This window comes from Podarcis cretensis, assembly GCF_951804945.1.
Source record: "Podarcis cretensis genome assembly, chromosome: 9".
NCBI lineage: Eukaryota > Metazoa > Chordata > Lepidosauria > Squamata > Lacertidae > Podarcis > Podarcis cretensis.
Window position 1 is genome coordinate 3,429,169 of NC_137178.1, and position 24,025 is coordinate 3,453,193.

Genomic DNA, 24,025 nt, shown 5'->3' on the forward strand with positions numbered 1-24,025 from the left:
GATATGCTAGTAAATTAGTTTTTCAAAGATTTGTATTTTCTGGATCATGAACTAGATCTGGATTTACAAACAGGGCCCATGAATCAGAGCAGCACACCTGTATTGCCAGGAAATAAAACAGAATGTGGTGCTCCTGGTTAGCAATGTAGCTGGAGCTTTAATATAAGGAACCTGGCTGTTTGAGAAGAAGTGAAAGCAACTTCATGGCTTGACCAGCTATCAAACACCTGACTGCATGGGGGATGGATTGAGGAATCTTCGGTTGGGGAGACATGAAGAACTAAACCTATTCTATCTGTATTATGACTATTGTTGCCTAAGATCTTTTGCATAATGATAATAATAATAATAATAATAATAATAATAATAATAATAATAAATATTTATACCCCTCCCATCTGGCTGGGTTTCCCCAGCCACTCTGGACGGCTTCCAACAAAAGATTAAAAATAAATTAAAACATCAGTCATTATAAACTTCCCTAAACAGGGCTGCCTGTTTATAGATTACATTATTGGCTTTACAGCTTATTCCATTTGCTGTTGGTTTCCTGTTAGACTCTATTCTACGTTGCTGATCAATTTCTTTGCTAATGTTTACCAATTAATAAAAGTTTGTCTCTACCTAAGAGTCTCCGTCCAGTGGAATGCAAAGTACCTCTTGCTTGCCTGGTGGTTGCTATTGGCCAAACAGCCAGTAATACAGTAATACAACTGGTAATACAGCACTTGTACACAGCCCTCAAATGTTCCACCACTCTGTTTCATTGGATGACCCTGAGTTCTAGTATTTAAAAGAGAAAGACCACCTGTAGTTTATAAAAGCTCCTTATCATTTAGCCTCTTAGTGGCCTTTCGGCTTTGTAATGAGGCCCTGCAATTATCATAGCTTGTAAGGAAAGTGTTCCACCCATCAGACCACTTTCTGTTTGGATACCTTGGTGTTGTCATGGAACAATCTTTTCACTAATTTCTTCCTAAGGGTGTTTCATCCTCCCACTGGCTAAGAACCACCTCCCTTGTGATGTCAGGCATTCCAGAACTCCTCCCATTTAGGCTATACCATTTCCGATTGGCTGCTGATCATATCCAATCAGCATTCCACATAAAGCATAAATCCAGGCAAATGTTGGTTTCAGATTTATTATACTAATTAATTTTTCAAAAGTTATTAGTTTTATTTTTTTATTTAGGCCGGGTACATACTTTACCTTCAAAGCATATCCCCCAGAAGAATCCTTACTCCTCATAAACTCTGCTAGTAATATTGGAAAGCTTTCTATCTCAACACTTATACCAGGAAATATGGCAAAGTGCATTAGTGTAAATCTTCATCTGCAAAGTTAAAGCACAAAGAAAAGGAACAGAAGCAATTAAATTTCAACATGTTTGGTCTATATTTATTGAATGTATCATCATCAAAACATACATGTCACCAGTGCTATTTTTCCAGAAAAAAGGGTAGCAGAACTGACCATGAACACTTCCCTTGCTCTCTTATGATGGTGTCCACCTGAGAGGTGTCAGAACTGAGTTCAAGCGAGTTCCAAATGGAAAAAAGCCCTGCATGCAACTGAGCTTCAACCAATGGCAACTCATCGAGAACTGTACTTGGATTGAAAGATAGATCTGCACAAACTCTGAGCTGGACTCTGATAAGCTTCATATGCTAGAAATCCTTCATAACTATGTACCCTTATTCCTGTTATTGCTCATTATGTTTTTGTATGTTTATATGTCACTACCAATAAAAAATATTGTTCAAAAATGATTACTGTCATTCATATCCTGCCCTTCTGTATAAAGATACAAGAATCATATAACACTGGTCCTATCTCCAGTGGCTCCCAGAACATTTCTGAGCACAATTCAAAATGTTGGTGCTGACCTTTAATCCTCTAAATGGCTTCAGCCCTGGATACCTGAAGGAGCATCTCCACCCCCATAGTCCAGCCTGGACACTGAAGTCCAGCTCCAAGGGCCTTCTTCTGGCTCCCTCACTATGAGAAGTGAGGTTGCAGCAAACCAGGCAGAGGGAAGGTGGCAGTAGCACCTTCCCTGTGGAACACCCTTCCATCAGATGCCAAGGAAATTAAGAACTACACAAATTTTAGAAGGCATCTGAAGGCAGCCCTGTATCGGGAAGTTTTTAACACCAGAAGCAGAGAGACCAGTAGATTCAGAGGCTGCTCAATTGGGGGAAGAGCTGGACAGTTTTGAGATAGTAGCTAGGCAACCAGGAGGGAGGGAGCCTTTAGGAGATTCTTCATTTGAGTGTGGCAGGGAAGTCCTTCCCTCCCCTAGAACTTGGATGACTGAAAGGATCCAGGAACAACAGAAGCACTGAGGAAGGACAGGTGGCTGGTGGCACACTTCTTGCTGCAGAAGGTAGGGGACTCAGAGTGAGCAACTGCCATCTGTGGGAAGGGCGGCTTGATGCTGTGCTCAGTATGTTGTTGTAAATAAAACGGACTATAAACCTGCCAAAGGCTTGTTATTTCTTATTGGAAGCTACCGGAGGGAGAGGGAAACTCCCTTGCCAGCCAGTGTACTTGACATCCCCTGAAACAGCCTTGGCTATTTTTCCTCCCCTATTGGGCACTGGTAAAAGCATCTGGTACAGATAAAGAGCTCCCTTAACTGCCTCACTTGCAATTGCTGGGAAATGTAGGAGGGTGGCAACATGAAATAAAAGATTGCAGCTGGTTGTGCTAGGTTCCCAGGTCTGCTCTAAGGGATCCAGTAGAGAGAGACAGCTCTGGCAGGGTTGTGGGACGGGGCGCAATGGACTTGCCTTGCACATGCACATTCTCTGGCTGGGAAGGAAAGCTCCCAGACACACTGCTTCCTGGGACACAGGTGTTCTATGTCACACTCCTAGAATGGCAGTTCCCAAGCGCAAATATGCTCCTTTGGGGCTTGTCTTGGTACCAAAGAAAAAAAAGAAAACCCCACGGAAATTTTGGCAAATTCTAAAAATCCTCGAGGATGGGGATGTAGGCCCCGAAAAAGAGGACATGTCCGAGAAAACCAGGATGTATGGCAACCCTTTTACAGGGTGGAGCCCAAGTGTATGTTCAAAGATAGGAGGGCTAAGGCAGGATTTGGAGAAAGAAGTAACACCCTCTATAGAAGTGCCTTTGCCTTTTTGGATGGTTTATTTCATGTATACATTAAAAACAATTCTATTATATGAATATCTTTCTCTATTTTTTATTTATTTATTTTTTTAGGTTTTCACATAATACATCTTAGGAACACCATATGGTTTACTATTCTCATTTTTCTGTAGCTTCCCATATCACTTGATAAGATTTTATACCACCACTCTCTGAAATGCCCATTTGTTTCTAACATTACACAATGTATAAAATATAAACCTGAAGACTTCCAGTCTGCAATGATGGAAAGGGAAATATGGCTCAAAGCGAATCAGCTGCTTTGGGGGGGGTAGTTTGGGGGCAGCTCGGAGGCAACAAGCACCCCAAAGAAGGTCAACCAGGACATCGAGGGTTCCTGAAGAGATCAAAAGCAAACTCCCAATGGTTCTGCACAGTCCCATCTGATGATGTCTGGGCTCAATGGTAGAGCTTCTGATTTTGGTTCGCACTCCAGCAGTACGATGCCTCATAATTCCGTCTCCACGAGTTGCAGATTTCCCTGAAAATAAAACCAAAGGAAAGGATTTTGTCTTTACAAAGTGCTTTTAGCACTTGGAGTACTTGGGTGATTTCCCTTGGAGAACAAAGAGAGAGTCGTCTCTGGAAATGACTTTTATCTTGCTTGGGAACGAGCTGGCTGAAGCTTTTAAGGTAATACAGATAGTCTGCCAGTGGCAATAAAAGGAGGGGGTAAACAGGATAAGGCCCAGTTGAACTGGTGAAGGATTTTTTCCTGCTTGAGATCTAAAGAAGCTTCTGGATACCCAACGTAATGATGCAGTGAATATAAAGTAGTCTCATATGAATAACATTTATAACATTCACTGTGAAAAGAGAGGACCCAAATAATTACCGCCCAGTTAGTCTGACATCAATACCAGGGAAGATTCTGGAGCAGATCATTAAGCAAACAGTCTGTGAGCACCTAGAAAGGAATACTGTGATCACCAATAGTCAGCATGGATTTCTGAAGAATAAGTCATGTCAGAATAACCTGATCTCGTTTTTTGACAGAATTACAAACCTGGTAGATGAAGGGAATGCAGTGGATGTAGCCTACCTTGATTTCAGCAAGGCATTTGACAAGGTGCCCCATGATATTCTTGTAAAGAAGCTGGTAAAACGCAGCCTTGACTATGCTACCACTCACTCAGTGGATTTGTAACTGGCTGACGGACCGAACCCAAAGGGTGCTCATCAATGGTTCCTCTTCATCCTGGAGAAGAGTGACTAGTGGGGTGCCACAGGGTTCTGTCTTGGGCCAGGTCTTATTCAACATCTTTATCAACGACTTGGATGATGGACTCAAGGGCTGTTATGATATGGATGCAATGCAGCTGCAAAGTGCTAGCTTGAAAAGTAAACATGATGGGAATGTTGGGACTGCCCGTGGGAAACAGAGGGACAGTCAATTCACAGTGCGAAGCACCGGAATTAGCTCAGAGTGTAATATGAGCTCTTCCGTTTGTTCCTGTCCAGGAAGTGTTTGTCACTAGACTGCTGGAGCTTGAAGAGAGCAGTCATGTTTTTTGTAATGCTGCAAAGACAGAAATAAAGGCATGTAAATATGTTTCTGTCTATCTCTTTCCCCTGCCTGGGGGGGGGGCAGGAAAGAGGGGTGTGTTCTTCTCACGCTGAGAAGGATCACCTATTGTGACCTAGCCTGGATCTTGCTGGGGAATGCAGCCAGGGAGGTCAACAGGGAATCATGCCAGGTGCCTGGGAGAGTTGCCAGTTTCTCCTGATATGGGCTTGATTTCCTGGAGAAGAGTGACTAGTGGGGTGCCACAGGGTTCTGTCTTGGGCCCGGTCTTATTCAACATCTTTATCAATGACTTGGATGATGGACTCAAGGGCACCCTGATCAAATTTGCAGATGACACCAAACTGGGAGGGGTGGCTAACACCCCAGAGGACAGGATCACACTTCAAAATGACCTTGACAGATTAGAGAACTGGGCCAAAACAAACAAGATGAACTTTAACAGGGAGAAATGTAAAGTATTGCACTTGGGCAAAAAAAAATATGAGAGGCACAAATACAAGATGGGTGACACCTGGCTTGAGAGCAGTACATGTGAAAAGGATCTAGGAGTCTTGGTTGACCACAAACTTGACATGAGCCAACAGTGTGACGCGGCAGCTAAAAAAGCCAATGCAATTCTGGGCTGCATCAATAGGAGTATAGCATCTAGATCAAGGGAAGTAATAGTGCCACTGTATTCTGCTCTGGTCAGACCTCACCTAGAGTACTGTGTCCAGTTCTAGGCACCACAGTTCAAGAAGGACACTGAGAAACTGGAACGTGTCTAGAGGAGGGCAACCAAAATGGTCAAAGGCCTGGAAACGATGCCTTATGAGGAACGGCTAAGGGAGCTGGGCATGTTTAGCCTGGAGAAGAGGAGGTTAAGGGGTGATATGATAGCCATGTTCAAATATATAAAAGGATGTCACATAGAGGAGGGAGAAAGGTTGTTTTCTGCTGCTCCAGAGAAGCGGACACAGAGCAATGGATCCAAACTACAAGAAAGAAGATTCCACCTAAACATTAGGAAGAACTTCCTGACAGTAAGAGCTGTTTGACAGTGGAATTTGCTGCCAAGGAGTGTGGTGGAGTCTCCTTCTTTGGAGGTCTTTAAGCAGAGGCTTGACAACCATATGTCAGGAGTGCTCTGATGGTGTTTCCTGCTTGGCAGGGGGTTGGACTTGATGGCCCTTGTGGTCTCTTCCAACTCTATGATTCTATGATTCTATGTGATACCATGAGATACTGCTGGGATATTGTTGTGCCGCAGTCAGTTCTTCTTCTCTTTGCCTCTCTGTTTGTTCCTGCAGCTGTTCGTTCCTAGCCCTTTGCTGCAGAGCATTCCAGAACTTTTCTTGTTCAGGTTCTGCTTCTCCCTGATTGGGCACGACAAGCAGCCAATCAAGATTCCACACAGAGCATATACCTAGGAAAGCTATCTTATGGAATTATTATTATTATTATTATTATTATTATTATTATTATTATTAAAATTCCTTATGATTTCAGGCAGCAGTAGCTGTGTGAGCCAACAGCACGGAGGACTGATCAGAAAGTGTTTTTGGTTGTATTTCTATTTTAAAATTCTTGTTGCTAATTCACTTGAATTCCAAACGTGGTTGATTCTTGCGGCCCATTTGTTAGGTTCTGAGAAGAAAGTGAATTGTTTATCTATTGGATGTCTTAATCTCCATATGTCCACCAAATTACAACTTTCTACTAAAGAGAAAAAAGTCTTGGGTAGTTTCCCTTCTTTGGAATCCATTTTCCTTCCAGATCTGTCCATTTCTAGGGAAACTACCCTGTTTAAGTCCCCCATTATGATAATCTTTTGATCCATGAAGTCAAATAGTTTCTCTTCTAAAAGCTTGTAGAATTCTGTTTTACTACCATTTAGTATGCAAATGGTACCTCCAGTTACGAACTTAATCCGTTCTGGAGGTTCGTTCTTAACCTGGAACTGTTCTTAACCAGAGGAGTGCTTTTGCTAATGGGGCCTCTTGCTGCTGCTGTGCCTCTGGCACACAATTTCCGTTCTCATCCTGGGGCAAAGTTCTCAACTCAAGGTAAGTCTTCCAGGTTAGCGGAGTTTGTAACCTGAAGCGTTTGTAATCTGAGGCGTTTGTAACTCGAGGTACCACTGTATTATTATTTTCTCGCCTTGCGTTGTACCCTGAACAGTGATCATCCTTCCTTCCTCGTTCTTGAAGATCTGCTGTACTTCATACTTGTTTTTGATGTACAATACCACGCCTCTCTTTTTGCTTCTTGTCTGATGAAATAAATTCGTTTCCTAATTTTTGTTGACAAAAATCTTCTATGTTTTCTTGCCACGTGAGTTTCTTGTAAACAAATAATATCCAAATTTTCTTTGAGAAAATATGCTCAGTTTTATTCCTTTAAATTTTATTATTGTCCATTAACATTCTATGTCCATGTTCAATGCCATTTTTGTTTCTTGTTAGTGTTTTGTTATAAAAGTCTTTAAGGTTCCTCCTCCTCCTCCTCCTCCTCCTCCTGCTCCTTCTCTCCTTGTCCTGGTATCGCAGCAGCTTCTTCTTTACCCAGTTCCTTTGCATAATTTCTCCAGAATTTGTCAGTCTCCTGAATGCTTCTAAATTTGAATTTTTTCTCTTTGTAATAAAAAGAGACCCCCTCTGGAAATTCCCATTTGAAATTGATTTTGTTCTTCCAAAGAGTATCAGTTAACGTCTTGTGAAGGTTCACTTTTTTTCAGGAGCCTCATGGCAATGTCTTTAAAAATCACTGTGAAGACACCATCTATGCAAAGTCTTTTCTGTCTGTTCTTTTGTAAAATTATGCTTCTCATTTCTTTGTTCTTAAAAATAATCAAACAGTCCCCTGGAATGTTTTTTAGCTTTAGTTGATTTTGCTTTGATTCTGAATGCACTTTGCATTGCGTTAGCTATTTCTTCTTGTTGCATATTTAACCATTGTGCAATTTCAGAAATCAATTTATTTTTAATGTCCTCTCCTAGGGTCTCTGGCACTGATCTAAAACACAGATTTGATTCCCTTTGTTTCATTTCATTCATTGCGATAGCGTCCTATAATTCCTCCTGTGCTTTGTTTAAGTCTGATACCTCTCCTTTAAATTTCTCTTCTTCTTTTCTTACGTCCCTCAAATCCTTCTGGGGTTCTTGAAGTTCATGGTGTTCTTGACTTTTCCCTCCCTTGTATATAGTTCCTGTTTTGTCTAGCCCTCTGCCTTTTTCCTCCTTCTCAAAACAAGCGCCCTTCTTTACTTTTGTTTCCTTAGTTCCAATACATCTAGTAAACAATACTGAAGGACACTACAACTAACAGTCAAAGATTCTCACAGTCAAAGAGCCACAGCAATGAAAACAATACAGGAAGGAGAAGAGGAATCTAGTCTATTACAACCAGCCTAATAAATCCAAATTAAGGTGATCTCTTAAAGTTTTAAAATTAAAGGTTTTAAGTAGAATCAAAGGGCAAGGACAAACTCTTCAGCCACTTGCTTGGCTTAATCCACAAGCCTCGCTACTTACGCCAGACTTGGAGCGGAAGTAACCATTAAAATAAATCTGAAAGACAAACAAACAATCATTTCTGCCACTTGCTGGCTTAATCCACATATAGGAGGGTAGGAATAAATAAAAAATGAAATAAAATAAAAAGCGGCAGCCAGGCAAATCTTAAACGCAAGGCAATGTGTTCTTTCATGCACAGCACCTGCCCCCCCCACCTGGGAGGCTAGATGATCTTGAAAGTTTTAAGGTGGTACAATATGTGAAATATTGCTCAGGGGACAGGTCCTGCGGGCTTCCATTGTGCACACTGCTTTCCCAGACCTCTGAGCTTGGCAGAGCAAAACAGTGTATAAAGCCTTTTAGCCTTCTGTCCTCTGTGTGTGCCGTTAGTGTGCATAAATTAAGAGTCCACGCAGCTTCTCTAAGCTAGAAGCGTTTATTACAGCAGCATAAATCATCCAGTATTGGGCAGAAAGAAAGACATGTCTGCTTCGGACAAAAACAAAACCAGAATAACAGAACAAAGAAAGCAGATCCCAGATGTGTGATGCAGGATCTCTCCGCCACCTCAGAAGGCAGGATGCACACACTGAGCTGTTTAACCCTGTAAGCTCAGGTTCTCCTCACACAACACCCCTCTTGTCCTGCACTGCTGGGGGGCATGTAAGTATCACCACTTACCCCAATACCAAACCTCCACAGAACTCCCCATGACGTTGGAGGCTCAAAGTTTTCATTAATACATCTGCCAGGTTGTTGTGGCTTGGACAGTACTGCATCCGCACCAATCCTGACTGAACACTGACACACATTTTGGAAACGTATGTCTAGATGTTTGGTTCTGGCCTTAAACTGCCCAGACTCTGCCAACTTCAGACAGGGTTGATTGTCCTCCCAGACAGTGATGGGCAAGCAACTATCCTCATAGATTTCTTGAACCAGACACCTATAGAACTCCAGTTCCCGGCACAGCTCCGACAGTGCACTGAACTCAGCCTCAGTAGAGGACAGCGCAATGAGACATTGCTTCTGGGAGCTCCACCCAACTAGAGATTCCCCAAACTTTATTACCATCCCAGATACAGACTTCCTGTCATGCAGATTCACCCAGTTGCTATCTGCCCAGTGCATCAGTTTGATGTCACCCTTGGCTGACAGCTTGAGACAGAAGTCTTTGGTATCTTGCAGGTAACACAGCACCCGCTTAATACCATTCCAGGCCTGTATGCTTGGGTTTGTAGCTTCCTGGGTGAGCAGATTGGTAGCAAAAGCAATGTCTGGCCTGCTCCATTGGGACAGATGCAACAGACTACCCAGAGCTGACTGAAAGAGCTCAGCGTTTTCGAACTCAGCATGTTCTGCTAGCTGACTGTCTTTCACGTACCTTGTCTCCATGGGTGTCCTAACCCCTGCACAATCAGACATTCTGAACTCCTCAAGCAACTGCTCAATCTTGCCTTTCTGACTGAGCAAGAAGCTTCCATCTTCAGACCTGTCTATCTGTACACCTAGGTAAATCTTTACTGCACCAGGGATTTGAGCTGAAAACTCTTTCCAAGCTCTTTGGCAAACTTAGGCACCTGTTTGTTTGCCCTTGAGACATGAATAATGTCATCTACAAAGACCAACACCATTTCATGTGACTCTTGACCCTTTAAGGTACAGGCAGCTGTCAGCAAGACTCTTCCTGAAACCTAGTTTCTCTAAGGCTTCAGGCAAAAGTTCCAATTTCCAGCCGATTGCTTTAAGCCATAAATGGACTTGTGAAGGTTCCACACAGTATTTGGCCCATTGCCCTCAAACCCTGGAGGAGGAAGCATGTACAGATCCTCCTGGAGGTCTGAGTTCAAATAGGCCACATCCACATCAAAGTGATGCTTCAAACCTCTTTGTGCAGCAATGGCTAAGAGCATGCGTAGAGTTTCACTTCTGGAAGTAGGAGCATTTACCTCAGTATAATGCAGCCCCTTCCGCTGCGTGAACCCTCTGGCTACTAGCCTAGCCTTGTACTGTGGTTCTCCAGTTGCTGTGGGTTTAAGATGGTAAACCCAGTGGCTGCTCACAGCCTGTTTGCCTGCTGGCAACGCTGTGAGGGAGAACACACCTAGAGACTCCATTGAGCTCATCTCCTTCTGCATTGCCTCATGCCATTTCCTGGCTTCTTCCTGAGGCAGTTTCTGAACATCCTCAAAACTCTCAGGTTCACACTGTGCCATACCTACCCACACGTCTGTGACTGCAAACCTGTCAGGAGGTTTACCTTTCATTGTGTGAGCTGAACGTCTCAGCGCAGTTTCAGTTACCCACTAGAACCAGCCAGAATGTCCTTGGCATCAGAGAGCTCCCCCTCTGACTTACTGCACCATCTAGACGTCTCAGCTGGCCCTGTGGGTGAGGAAGGAGCACTTCTCTGTTCAAGCTTCACAGCTTTCAGAGAAGTCCTTCCCCTTTCCTGCTCTGGGTTGGGACTCTGTGCCTCAGCAGCAGGTTCAACCTCTATCTCTTCCTCATCAGCAGAGTCAAGCAGACTCTCTGAAAGAACATCAGGGTTCCCATGTATGCGTGCCCACCCATTCTGCTCACAGAATTCAGCACTACTGCTGAGCAGAATCCTGGACTGATTGCCTGTTGGATAGGCAAATCTCCACCCCTTGGTCCCTGGCTCAGACCCACAGAAAATCATCTTTTGGGACCTAGGGCCACCCTTTCTGCACTTGGCCTTTGGCACAAGGACTCAAGCCTCACAGACAAATACACGGAAGAAATGCACCTTGGGCTTCTTGCCGTGCAGCAGAAAGTAGGGTGTGTCCCCTACAACAGAATTGAACGAACGGTTCAATGTGAACACAGAAGTCTTCCAGGCTTCAGCCCAAAAGTGTTGGGAAAGCCCAGCATCAAACAACAAAGCTGCAGACATCTCCTGAAGCGTTCTGTTCCTGCATTCTGCAACGCCATTCTGTTGGGGACTGTGTGGAACTCTCAACCTGTGACATATTCCCTTCTGGCAGAAGAAACTCTGCAGCGCAGACCTGGTGAATTCCCCACCGCGGTAGGTCTGAAAGCTCTTCACGTGTGTGGAGTATTGTAGTTCAACTGCTGCAATCCAATCTCTTATCAGCGGCGTAGCCTCATTCTTGTGTTTGATTGAGAAAAGCCAGCCATTTCTCGAAAAATCATCCACCAGAGAAAGAGCAAATTTGGCCCCGCCTAGACTGGCTACTGGCATAGGGCCACACAAATCTGCATGCACCAGCTCAAAAGGTCTGGTGGTCACTCTTTCAGACCTAGGGTAGGAGCACGTTTTCACTTTCACCTGCTTACAAGCCCTGCAATCAAGAAATTTAGCACATGATTTCATTTTGCACCCCACAGTGCGCTCTGGGATCTTCTTCACGTAACCCCAAGACACGTGACCCATTCACCTGTGCCAAAGATGATGGCACGCATCATGGACTGGAACGTTGGCACATTGCACTTGAGCTGCCTCAGTGGTACCTGGACCTGCAAGAGAGGTTTCTAGCACAAACAGCCTATCTTCCACATTCCACACTGACCAGTTGTCACCCACCCCTATAAATGAAACACATGTTATTCTCAAAACACACTCTGTAGCCATCAAAAAAAAGAGTGGCAACAGATAGCAGACAGCATGACAATCCGGGGACGACATTTGGTTCCATTTGCAAGACAAACAGATTTCCCAGATTTTACAGTGGTGCAGTTCCACAAAAGACCACAAGATGGCACAATGTGGTGCGATGCTCCACTGTTGATCACAAAGGTCAGTACAGTGCTCTGTTCACAGTCCTTTACTGTTGCCATGGAAGCTGCTAAGTGCCTTTGTTCTGAGCCATCCCTGCCAGTCCCTCTTTGTTTCTGCTTACCATGTTTCGCAGACGCAACTGTACTGCTTCTTATCTGGTTGCTACGGGAGACGACCTTAGCATCCTCACCTCAATGTCACCGATCTTCTCCACTCCTTTAAGGGGCGATCCAGGCGGCAGAGAGGCTGCTTGAGGATGCTACAAGGCGCAATCCTTTTGGGCTTTACAGTGGTTAGTAGTGCCTTTGCATAATCCTCACTTTCTCTACAGAACACATATTTTCCCAGGAGGGCTAAATCCTGCTCCCTCTTGGTCCACGACTCTGGGAGGAAGAAAGGCCTTGCATTCTCCAGTGTCCATTGTATGCTGAATTAAGTTAAATATACCACATACAAATCACCACTCAAATGAGAAAAAACACACAGAAACAAAGCAGAGGAAGAACCAAGAAGGAAAAAGAGAGAATTAAACCAGGCTCCCTCTGGCCTGTTACTAAAAGGCAACATGACCTTGGGAGAAAGATTACAGGACCAGTTCATCCTTGCTTAAACCAGCTTAACCCAAAACAGCACCTGCTCTCAGCAGAATGGAAACTTACTTGTCAGCAAAATGTTCCAGGTTGCACCAGCTAGAGAAGGCACCAACCTCTAGCTTGTGTCACACAGAGAAAATACCAGAACCTTCTACTTGAATCAATAGGTAAGAAATGTTCTGTACCTCAAAAATGCAAGCTATCACACTGTGAGCTTTGAGTGAAGCGTGTTATAGAAATTTAATAATAAGAAAACAAATAAAATGGCTACTAGGATCTAGGGGTCTAAGGAGACCACAAGCTTAACATGAGTCAAGAGTGTGATGCAGCAGGGGGACAGGGTACTAATGCTCTTCTAGGCTGCATCAACAGAAGTCTAGTGTCCCATTCAAGGGCAGTAATAGTACCACTCTACTTTGTCTAGGTCAGACCACACCTGGAGTGCTGTGTCCCATTTTGGGCACCACAATTTAAGAAGGATGTTGACAAGCTGGAAGGCGCGCAGAGGAGGGCAACCAAGATGATCAAGGGGCTGGAAATCATGCCTTATGAGGACTGGTTGAGGGAATTGGGAATATTTAGTATGGGAAAGAGGAGATAAGATCGCCATCTTCAAAAACCTCCAGGGTTGTCACATGGAAGGTGATATCACTCCCAGAGGGAAGGACACAAACCCATGGCTTCAAGTTACATGAAATAACATTCTGACACTAAGAGCAGTTTGGCAGTGGAACAGTCTCCCTCGGGAGGTTGTGGACTCCTTTAATGGAGCTTTTTAAGCAGAGGTGAGATGGCAATCTGTCATGGAGGCTTCAGTTTGAGATTCCTGCATTGCAGAGGGTTGGACTAGATGACCCTCTGAGTCCCTTCCAACTCTACAATCCTATGATTCTATGAGTCTAACTATCAAGCATGTGGTAAAGAAACATGACAGGATGGAATCCCAACAGAAGTTCTGAAAGCCGGCTTCAGAACTTCTCTCATGAAACACCTCCACGACCTCCTCTTTGAGAGTTAGGAACAAGGATCTATGGCACAAGACACAAGTATCATACATGCCACCAAGATGATATTTTTGTCAATAAATGTCAGGAGCAGAGAACCCTCTCCTCTCCTGGTAGCATCAAAGATAAGAAGAACAAGCAAGTTTATATTTATGTTTTTTATTCAGTCATCTGGTTGCAAGACAAAGAATCCAGGTCTCCACAAAAAGGAGACATTGCTTACTCTGAAGGTAACCTCTTCCATCCCCAACAACATCCTGAGTACTTACAGAAAATCCCGGGAATCACACTCCTTTGCATTATTTGCACCTGAATGCAGAGTGAGTGATGAGCCCTTGGAGAAGGAGAATCTCCCAAACTTACCAGGGAGATCTCTGCAGTCTGCTCTCTCACTCCCCCCTCCTCCACCACTACCTTCAGCTATAATTCAGTTCTGCCTTCTTCTCCTCTTGAAACTGCTGGAGACAAGGTGGCAAACCTTCCCACTCTCCCTCCTCTTCTGAGAGGAGCCGAACAGACTGAGTGGACACTTCCGAGTCTTCCTGTTCAGTTCATTCCCCGACAGTAAAGATTAAAATATCAGTTCTCATTGGATGGGTACACAGGACAGATTGAAGCAACCACAACCACTTAACTCAGTTGATGGCCACAGTGCATAGGAGCCAACTCCTAGAGGTAGAGTCCCCAATAAAATATTTTAGCGGGCCGCCTCCCTCAAGTTCATGGGCATTGCCATTCAAATGATGTGTGTGCACTGTCTTGTGATTGATTATGCAGGGGGGAGCTTACCTGTTCCACCCCCAAAACTTTATTCAAGTTGACACCCTTGCGGCCATGAATGCCATGTAAGGAGCAGCACATGCTGCCAGTACTGGGCCCACACTGGTGTGGGCCCAAGTCTTGCCCCCTGCCAACTTCTGAAGAAATCAAGAGCAGTTCAATGTGTTTGTTGTGGAATGTTGGCTCATTATGAGAGTAAGGGCACTGGAATTACACAGTGATGAAGCCAAAGTTGTATTTGTGATTAGTCTGCTAGAAGGGGACACCAAACGCTGGGTGGCCCCCATTCTCATTGCCTGGCATGCAGGGTTGTCCTTATGTGCCTTGTAAGGTAGCAATCATGGAGATCTGAAGGGGCAATGGGGCATCAAACACATAGAGTAAGGAAACAAATATTGGTATGCATTGCAAATAAATACATTAAACAGAAAACAGGCTATAACTGGACCCTTCCATTCTTTATTTTTGTAGCCATCTACATCTGATCTTGCAGAATAAGGTCTTTTCAAGGTGTTTTTGAGTGCTGATGCCAAAGAGTCATATAATCTAGATGGCAGAGTGTGGATTGTACATTAAAACAGTGAGGTGGGGTGATCTCCTGGTTTTGTTTTTGTATAGTGATCATGAGATCCAGTTTCATTCATCTTAAAGTGTCTTCTTAGAGCCAAGCATCACTAGGCACCTTCTTACAAATGTACCCTATGCGTTGCTCACAGTGTAATGCGATCCAGCAATCCTTATCGCAATCAAGGCCTACTGCAGCACAATGGTTTCTGTCTTCGTTTTTAGGCTCATCTTTTTGCCAGTACCTGAAAAGAAAAGAGCAGCACTGAGCAATCAAGATTGGATGTCTACTTCCTCATGTGCTCCCCATGCCTTCTATCATTAAAAAGATGTTCAGCTCTTTCTCTCTTAACATCCACCCACAATTGGGATGAATTTTTAGAATTCTAACCATGTAAGGAAAACAACAACAACAACTGTGGGGCAAGACTGTCTCTTTTCTTTTCACATGAAGTGGTTTCTCATAGGAAACTACAAAAAGTGAGGGTGTCACTTTGGAAGGCTCAGTGGTACACACAAGAACTGTCAGTCAATTTAGTTTGGGAAGTATCCAATGCAGTACTCCTGCTATTGCCAGGGTTTCCATTTCTGCAACAGAACTGGCCCTCTCTCCTTTCCATATGCACCCACATCTTCCTCAGATCTGCTCTGGACCATTGTGAGTGTTGAGAGATCCTTACTCTCAAGTAGCAGAGTTAGCACAGTAGTGATTGTTCTGAGCATATTAAAACCATGTTAGATTTGCATCCGCCTTCATCCACCTCATCTCACATCCATTACCCACCCCATGCATGAGGCGAGCAATGACACTACACAGAAACAAAAATAGCTATGTCCTCAAATGAATTACAAAATATAATCTATAACCACAAAGCCATTATAGGGTTGATTGAAATGATATGATATCTCTCACATATATATCTTATCTAAATCTAACATGATGGTTCTAAGTTTAGTCAATTATCCATAGTTGACAAAGGTATCACCCAAGCCTCACTCTTATTGTCACTTGCATTCTCCAGTGTCCATTGTATCCTGAATCAAGTCCCACTACACAGCACTAAAATTCTGTGATAAACTCATTCTGTGATAACTTCCTCATTTTTAGCTCTCTGTAAATCTATTAAATTTATATTACTAGTAATAGTAGGTGTTTTTTACTCCCACGAGATGTTTGGGTGATCAAGTCTAAGATCACATACAGTAGTGGCTCCCAATTGGTGGTCCACGGACTTGTTAGAAAAGATGGCACCCAGTACTCTTCTGCTGCGCCGATGGACGTCCATGCCGATAGAAAACGTAGGCTCCCTTAGCTCTCTTAGCATAGTCCTTAGCAGAGTTCAGCAGCAGGAGAAACTGTTGCCTTGTGTGTGGATAATAAATCAGACTGAATGCAGGCCTTTTGCTAATCTCCAACAGTCTTTTAATGAGAAGAAAAACATCATAACTCTGCCCGGCGAGAGAGCGGACATCCTTTCGCCTCTCAGCCAAAAACGAAAGAAAAAAACACACACAAAGAAAGATTCCCATATGAGAACATAACCACGCCTCAGAATGTGAGACGTCACACAGAACTGTTTAACCCTGTAAGTTCTGATTCTCCTCACAGGACCACCCACCCAGGGGTTCCATGGTGTCATTCACATAACTAAAACTGCCACGGAGATATCAAAATGTTCAAAGGTAGGGTGGCCCATGGCATGGCTTTTGAAAATGAAGGGGTCTGCAGTACTTAGCTAACTGGGAACCACTGGCATTCAGGGTTTAATTTCCCAGCTAGTATTATACAACCCCACTGCCTGTTTGTAAAGTTTACTCAATACCTTTGTCAAAAAGGATTCGTGATTGGTATTGGGTGCATCAATAGAGATGAATGTCATTGGATTTTGTTCCAGGAGACCTTGCAAAAATGAAAGCAGCCCTCTGTTAATGCAGTCTTGGTAATAAATGCCAGTCCAGTTCTCTGTTCTACTACCAAGCTGTGGGTGAGTGAGATCTTACTCTGACCTTGTACATCCATCAACACAAGCTGAAAAGAGTTGTTAGGTACTTAAAGGGAACCATGAACTGTCTTAAACTGCTAGCTGACAGTGTTGCTCAGCTTTAGGTTCCTGCAAGTCCTTTTGAAGCTGAACTAAGGAGCACAAACCATTTAAAAACATGCCTTCAGCCTCTTCTGAATCACTGCATTCACTAGGTTAGAGAAGCAGGAAGAGGAGCCTTCCTGCCTCTCCAACCTAGTGAGAAGCAGCAGCCGCTCATCTGGGCAATGATGTGGAGGAGTACATATGTAGATCTTTGGTAGTAGAGAAAATTGCATGGCAAAATATATTTGGAAAGGGAAAAGATCAATTATGTAAACAGAATCTGCAACTTTTTGGAATGCATGCCATTAACAAATGTTTCTGCAGAAACTTACGTGATTATAGCCTCTATTCCTGCCAGCCATCTCCATTTCGTTCCCTTGTCTTTAAAGACTCCAAACCAAAAAAACTTCTTACGCCTTTGTACTTGCTCGTTTATAAAAAACTAGGGTAGGGGTATTGAGAAAGAACAAATAAAATCTTTTAAGACAATGTCTCTTTCTCTGGGAGACTATAGCCCTTTACAGAAATTCAACAGGCATAAAACAAACACATTTTAAAAGGAGAAGGTATCACATTTGAAGACCCAATCCAAATTTTGGGGGGAAAGTGATCAAAACTATACATTGTATTCCCATCTCCAATAATAATTTCATATACTGGATGTGGTATTGTCCCCCTTATCAAAATTATGATGCTTATGGTGATGATGATGATGATGATAAATGATGAAGATGATGGTGATGGAATCAAGGAAGCATCCCAAAGAGGAAATATTGTAGTGAAGGGTAATTTCACATGCCATCACCGAGACTGGCTACATATGTGTTCCAGTCATGACACAGAGTTATAATTTCCAGATACTGTAAATGACTGTGCCAGAGAAGAGTTGGTCTTGGAACCACGTAGCAGGATAGTGACCTGTATGTCAAATACTCCAATTTCTGCATCCATGTTTGATGGTTGGTTCCAGAGACACTGGAATCAGTCCGGTTGTGGTATGCTTGATGGCATGGCGATGGGGTCTCACCCATGTCTGTGCCTTGCAGCACCCCAGTAGCCCCTGTGCCAGAGCTAAAGGGCTGGGGAAAGGATATACCTTGCAAGCTCCTCTAGAGTCATCTCCATGATACTCTCCTGCCAGAAGGTTAGCGTGGTGAGGGAAACGTTTGTTTCTAAGCACTCAATACATCTCAAAGAGCAGAGGAAGAATTTACAGAGAATCCAAGAGATAGATGCCTCTGAAGTATCTACTCCTCCTCCTCCTCCTCCTCCTCCTCCAAGATCTCCATCCTGACTGCCAGCTTCATTCTATTAGAGCTCAGCAGCTCCAAGAAACCTTATTGAGTCCCAGATGGTAGCAGCTCTCCCTGCCCTTCCCACCCCTTGGCTTGACTGATGGAATTGCTGTCTTGGCTGCATACAGGCACATGTAACCTTGCTAAATGGATAGTGATGATAGGAGCCCTTTGGCTCAAGAAGATCCCCTACCTTTCCTATACTTAGCTTTGATGCTCACCTGTTCTTCCCTTGTTTCCACAGACATGAGCTGGGCACCTTCCCTCTCACATTTTTTTTTGGAATCTGCCCATGAGTCTTGGTCACGAGAAAGCAAATACATTGTCCTTTGATATATAATCCAACCCTCATTCAAGTTTCCAATAAGGAGGTCTTTGAGTTAAGCCAGATATGGAGGAAGAAGAGAAAAAGAAAATAAGATAGGGAATTTAATGGGAACCACCTTGTATGTCTGTGCAGATTTCAATTATTTTTATTACGTTCATTTCGGTCTCCACGTGATAACATATATTCATCTGGGAAGCTCAGAAATCTTAAAACAAGAAAAACATTAACTCTTCAACCCATGTTGATGGTGCAGTAAATAGCTGGGTGGGCATAGCTGGAACAGGGAGCACAGTCAAGAACCTCACCTACTTGTTTCCACCTGGATACTCAGGGCAGAATCAGGGCAGACTTGAAGGTTGGGAAGGGGGAGTAGTTGTGGTTTATCAAAATTCTCTTTCTCTTTCCAGGCCCTCTGTTGAGTTGTGGAGGGGGGAGGGGAATCTAGAATGTAGGTTCCTGGCATAGGGCAACTGGGACAGACGAGGGATTCTGCTGGTTCACCACCCAGTTTGCTGCCAAGCATTCTCCCTGCTGGAGCTGACAGGATGGATCTAGTGGGCTTCCAAATCCAGTGGGTTTCCAAATGGCTCGGGGGAGTTTCCAGCTGATCTGACAGGTGCTCCTGCTGAGCTTTGGCTGAATTCTGGAACATCCGAATAATAATAATAATAACAACATGCTGCCTGTTGTTGTTGTTGTTGTTGTTGTTGTTGTTGTTGTTGTTGTTGTTGTTGTTGTTAATATGCTGCCCATCTCACTGGGTTCCCCCCAACCACTCTGGGTGAATTTCAAAAAATTAAAACACAATTGAACAACAACCATTTAAAACTTGCCTGAACAGGGCTGCCTTCAGATGTCTTCTGCGAGTAAGATAGCTCTTTCCCCCCCTTGACATCTGGTGGGAGGGAGTGCCACAGGGTGGGTGTAACTACCCAGAAGACCCCCTGCCTTGGCTTGGGCCATGGACACAATTGGCCCTGAGTGCCCTTTCAGTTGACCTCTTTTGATTGTATCTGCAGAGGCGGGGCTCTCATGGGTGAATATAATAAAGGACAGATCTTTTAGCTGACCTTTTTTGATTGTCTACTATTATAGCAACGAATGACGAAGTCTTTTCTTGCCTCCCTATAGAACTAAATCAATTCAAAAGGTCAGGAGAGTTGAACTGAATATATCTGATGTTTCCCTAGGGTGGCTGGATTCAAAGGAGAGCAGCACTCTGCTCTGGCTCTAAGAGTTTTCAGCTAGAGGAGGGGCTTTCAGAATCAGGGCAGGTTCCCACTGCACTACAATTCTTCAGCATTGTAAGGGATCTTACCAATTTCTTTTTGCAGTTCATCATTTTTGTTGGCAATATACCGCATTTCCTCTGATTTGTTTTGAGCTACAGCAAGTATTCCGAAGTCTAAAAGATTTGAAAAAGTTCAAGGAAATGAGTATCTGAAATAACAACCTGCAAATATTAAGAAACCATTTTCAAACATTTTCAAAATCTCTAGCTTGAAACAAGAAGCAGAGCTCAAGGATCGGGTTCTTATGAATATGAGGACAGACTTGATTCTCTGTGGCTGAGATGACCAATGAAAGGCCTCAGAAGAATCCTGCAGCTGGATCAGACCAAAGGCCCATGCAATCCACTATCCTATTCTCATATTATAAGTGGCTCATGAAGTATCTCTAATCTTCCTCTCCTATGTCCTCCTTTTCTGCTGGGAATCACTGGGTCACAAAACAATTCCCACCTCGAGTCCCACAGTAAAGTCGAATATACAAAGAATACTTTGCAGTTTTCTATTATGCTTTGTGAGATCTAAGAAAATAGAGGCGCCAAAACTCTTTTTCTGATGAATACTGGGTTGCATTCCACATAATTCTGAGGACATAATGTCAGTGCATGAATTTCTCCTTGCGCAATGCAATCTTCAGCCCCTTTCCCTCCAATCTGTTCCCCACCCTGCAGAGCAGCTTTGGTGATGGCATGCAGGGGGAAGTGGGGGCAAAGTTCCCTTGTGCCAGTGCTAAAATCCTGCAGTAGCACAAACATTGTGAATTACAGTTTGATGGGGAAGGACAGCATTTCTAGTGGGGGGATGTGAGAATCACAACCATCTGCTTTTCTTCTTGCTGAGCAATGAAACGTGATAAACTCTATTGGGTGATGAGTTTCATTGAATATATGTATTGCTTACACAATATGAATCCCAAAGTGAACTACAGGAATTGATGCCTGCTTAAATTAAACAAGGTCTAGCAAAATTGAGGATGTGCATAAAAAAATGCTTACCATCCTTGTCTTCATGGATTGTATCAAGCCCAACAACAAAGGTCCGAATCATATCCATTGCCATTTGAAACTCCATCCTTTTTTTAAGTTCCTTTTGGTCTACGGAAGAAGTAGGCAGAAAAGAAATGATTAAATTGTCTGACTATCTGGCAGTGGCGTAGCGTGGGTTGTCAGCACCCAGGGCAAGTAATTTGCGCCCCCTAACCCATGGATTTGCACCCCCTAACCCGTGGATTTGCACCCCCTAACCCTAACCCCCAGATGTTGCGCCCGGTGCGGCCGGCCCCCCTGCATCCCCCACGCTACGCCGCTGCTATCTGGGGGAGGGGATACTTGGTTTCAAACTGCTTTTAATATTGAATTTAAATTGCTGACTTGTAATGCAGATAAGAAATAAAATCAACAAAAACATGAATATGACATTTATTATTATTTTCTGCTCTCGGCCCTTGACAGCGGCTGCCCTGCTGATCTGAAGTCCTGTTTCAATTTGGCCTGTTACTTCTGTCATTAGATGGTTTGTCCTCCCTTTGAGAGCTTTGGATTTTTGGTTGTCTAGATACATCTGTCCTCTTTGTCCTACAGTCTTGCATTTGCCAGGCTGCCTCATACTCTGCCGTATGCTTAAAATATGAAAATTTTTGGATCATTTGATTCCCTCCACTCGAGATTTGCTTACTTTCAAGTGCCCTTTAAAAATGAATTAGGTGTGCAAATAGGTCAAGGGCTCATCTATCCAGTGCTATTTTTCTACAAAAAGAGGTGCTGGAATTCAGCATGAATGCCTCCCTTCTCTTAAAATGTCAACAGCACCCACCTGAGAGGGGCCAGAACAGGGTCCTGATAAATTTAAGCTGAAAAAAGCCCTGCATATATCTAGATATTTACGTAGGCTCTGGACCCACCCACTTTGGCCATGGCCTTTTCCTCTGCAGCCTGTTTTCCCCAAGCACTTTCCTTCAAGGGATTGGAGCCCTAGCAGAGGGCAGGGTGGAGAGGATCAGGAAGGGGGGCTCTCCCAAAGCAAATGAGGATTAGTTGGGAAAGAAGCAGAGAATTGCAAGCTGAGAAAGGGAATTGTCCAGGGTGTCCCAGGGACTTGTGTTAGTCTATGTGTTTGTTCCTAGTGCTGGAACTCACTTATTCAGGGAGAACAAAACAGTGACATTGCTCTCAATGGGTGACAGCTGTAACTCATCCCCGGAAATCAAAGAGAGAGGGTAAATGGGGTAAATGGAAACTGGATCCTACCATCTCTTTTTGGAAATGCTATTGCATTCAAGCAAAGCCCAAGACAGTAGTAGCAAAGTTCGCCAATTATGTACTTACATAGCAGGAAAAGCAGCAGTGTCAACGCAGTAAAGAGGATCATCAGAAATACGACAATGTATTCACCCGTGGGAGATTTCATGAAGGTTACAAACTTCTGAAAACCAGATGCTTGAAGAAAGAAAATTCTGCTTTAGCCATTGGTAGCCAACATATCATTGGCACCCCAGAAAAAAGGATTTTCATACACTGTGGTAGCCATCAGCCAGAGATATTCAGTGGTTCAGGGGGTGGGTCCTTGGGATGCTAAGCAGATGGAGGAAGCAAGGCGAGATGCCTTGCTGTGTGATGAACCTTTTCTTACAAATGTCTGGATCAGAAGACAGGAGCCTTTGATATTACTTTCTCCCCCCCCCCCGACAAATGACAAGATGCCCCCTCCATACACATAAAACTTTTTAAAAAAGTTTTAATCTATACTTTTCAAGTTTATAGATTTCATTAGTTTTACAATCATTTTAACATTTCAAAGTTTGACTTCCTCCCCTCTCTTTCTGTGGTTCCTTAAATTTATTTTTAATAGCTTCTGCATATCCCAATTTATTTAACTTGCTCATTTAATTATCTACTTTCAATACCTGTATATACTCTTATGGAACTGCACGTTATTATAATAATCCACCTAATGTTTTTATCTGTTTTTATCTGTTTTCGATGTATCTGTAAATATTCAATAAACCATTTCCATTCCTTTATAAAAAGTTTGATAGCTTGATTTCTTATTCTTCCTGTAACTTTTGCCATTTATGCATATTGTTAGTATTGTAATGTCTCATTCTCACATTGCACAATGTTGCAGGTTGCCTTTATTTACTTAATTGATGTAGGAATATGGGAACTATTTAAATGTCTCCTCCCTCTCTCTGCTCTCTCTCTCTGGTCCTCTGCTGAAGAAGATGGACGTGAGTGTCCTCTTCTTGTTCTGTTATTTGCTTTACAAATAAAACCTTTGGTATTACTATTCCAACCACAGTTGCTTCTTCTGCATTCTGCTGTAAAGGGCTGAATTTACTATCTGCAAACGGGCATTTAATGCTCACACATATTCCATAATTTGGAATAATTTCCACAATTTGGGTAGTTCTGTCCCCATAATTCCCAAAAGAAAAGCTTCAAAAGGCGAAAGATTTATATGATCTGAGGTGAAACATTGGCACCTGACCCCACCCGACTCACCATTTCCCCCTTCACTTCTTACCCCCTTTTCTCCCTAATACAACACTAATGTCTCAACAAATGAAACTGATCTGTAGAAAATGTAACTTGAAAAATAAGAGACATTGCACATAGTTTTGTTAACCAAGAAATCTTTAATGAAAGTATATTTAGAAAGAAAGAAAGAAAGAAAGAAAGAAAGAAAGAAAGAAAGAAAGGAAAGAAAATAACTTTTTTTTTACAAAAGTTATTTTGAACATCCTTTTCAATTAATTGTAGATCATTTCCCTGTAAGCTTTAACCTTACTACAAGACAACCACATATGATAAAAAGAACCTTCTTTCTTGTTACATTTCCAAGATTTATAATTTTTTGCCAGTTTACTCACTGTTAGATACCAACAATATATCATTTTCATATAATTTTCTCTTAAACCGTAGCATGCTGTGAATTTTATATCCATACTCCACAATCGTTCCCATGCTTCCATGTCTATATTATGACCGAAATCAGTTGCCCAGTGTATCACTGAGGATTTTACTTTCTCATTCTTTTTACTTGCTCATCCAATCTGTTACCTCTGAGGATGTGGTAAGGCTCCTTGGAAGAGTGAAATGAACAACCTGTCTCCTTGATCCTTGT

The 24,025-nt window shown here is 43.1% G+C and overlaps 3 protein-coding genes and 1 long non-coding RNA gene across 8 annotated transcripts in view; all 4 read right to left on the reverse strand.

Annotated features, from left to right (window-relative positions):
- The window catches only part of LOC307224356 (CD209 antigen-like protein A), a 76,495-nt gene extending 75,481 nt beyond the window's left edge, over positions 1-1,014 (reverse strand). For both annotated transcript variants that reach the window (XM_079991203.1, XM_079991205.1), the window contains exon 1: positions 937-1,014. The gene's annotated coding sequence lies outside the window, so the exon portion shown is untranslated. The remainder of the gene's footprint in view (positions 1-936) is intronic.
- The window catches only part of LOC307224310 (uncharacterized protein), a 199,998-nt gene extending 198,516 nt beyond the window's left edge, over positions 1-1,482 (reverse strand). Inside the window, exon 1 of the mRNA XM_079991077.1 lies at positions 1,475-1,482. The gene's annotated coding sequence lies outside the window, so the exon portion shown is untranslated. The remainder of the gene's footprint in view (positions 1-1,474) is intronic.
- Positions 1,483-3,138: 1,656 nt separating this feature from the next.
- LOC307224429 lies at positions 3,139-6,017 on the reverse strand. Its single transcript, XR_013842507.1, has 2 exons — positions 5,922-6,017; positions 3,139-3,659 (listed from the first exon to the last, which is right to left on the reverse strand). It is a non-coding gene; the product is annotated as an uncharacterized lncRNA (long non-coding RNA).
- Positions 6,018-14,777: 8,760 nt separating this feature from the next.
- LOC307224354 (CD209 antigen-like protein C) overlaps positions 14,778-24,025 on the reverse strand; it is a 51,231-nt gene continuing 41,983 nt past the window's right edge. Inside the window, exons 4-9 of one of the 4 annotated variants that reach the window (XM_079991195.1) lie at positions 22,228-22,338; positions 20,899-20,997; positions 19,933-20,019; positions 18,508-18,659; positions 17,324-17,433; positions 14,778-15,149 (exon numbers count right to left, since the gene is read on the reverse strand). In XM_079991195.1, coding sequence (XP_079847321.1) covers positions 14,999-15,149; positions 17,324-17,433; positions 18,508-18,659; positions 19,933-20,019; positions 20,899-20,997; positions 22,228-22,338 — 710 coding nt within the window. In that variant the 3' untranslated portion in view covers positions 14,778-14,998. Of the gene's footprint in view, positions 15,150-16,727; positions 16,805-17,323; positions 17,434-18,507; positions 18,660-19,932; positions 20,020-20,898; positions 20,998-22,227; positions 22,339-24,025 lie in introns of all 4 variants that reach the window. The other 3 variants (XM_079991199.1, XM_079991198.1, XM_079991197.1) reach the window with 3 other exon arrangements.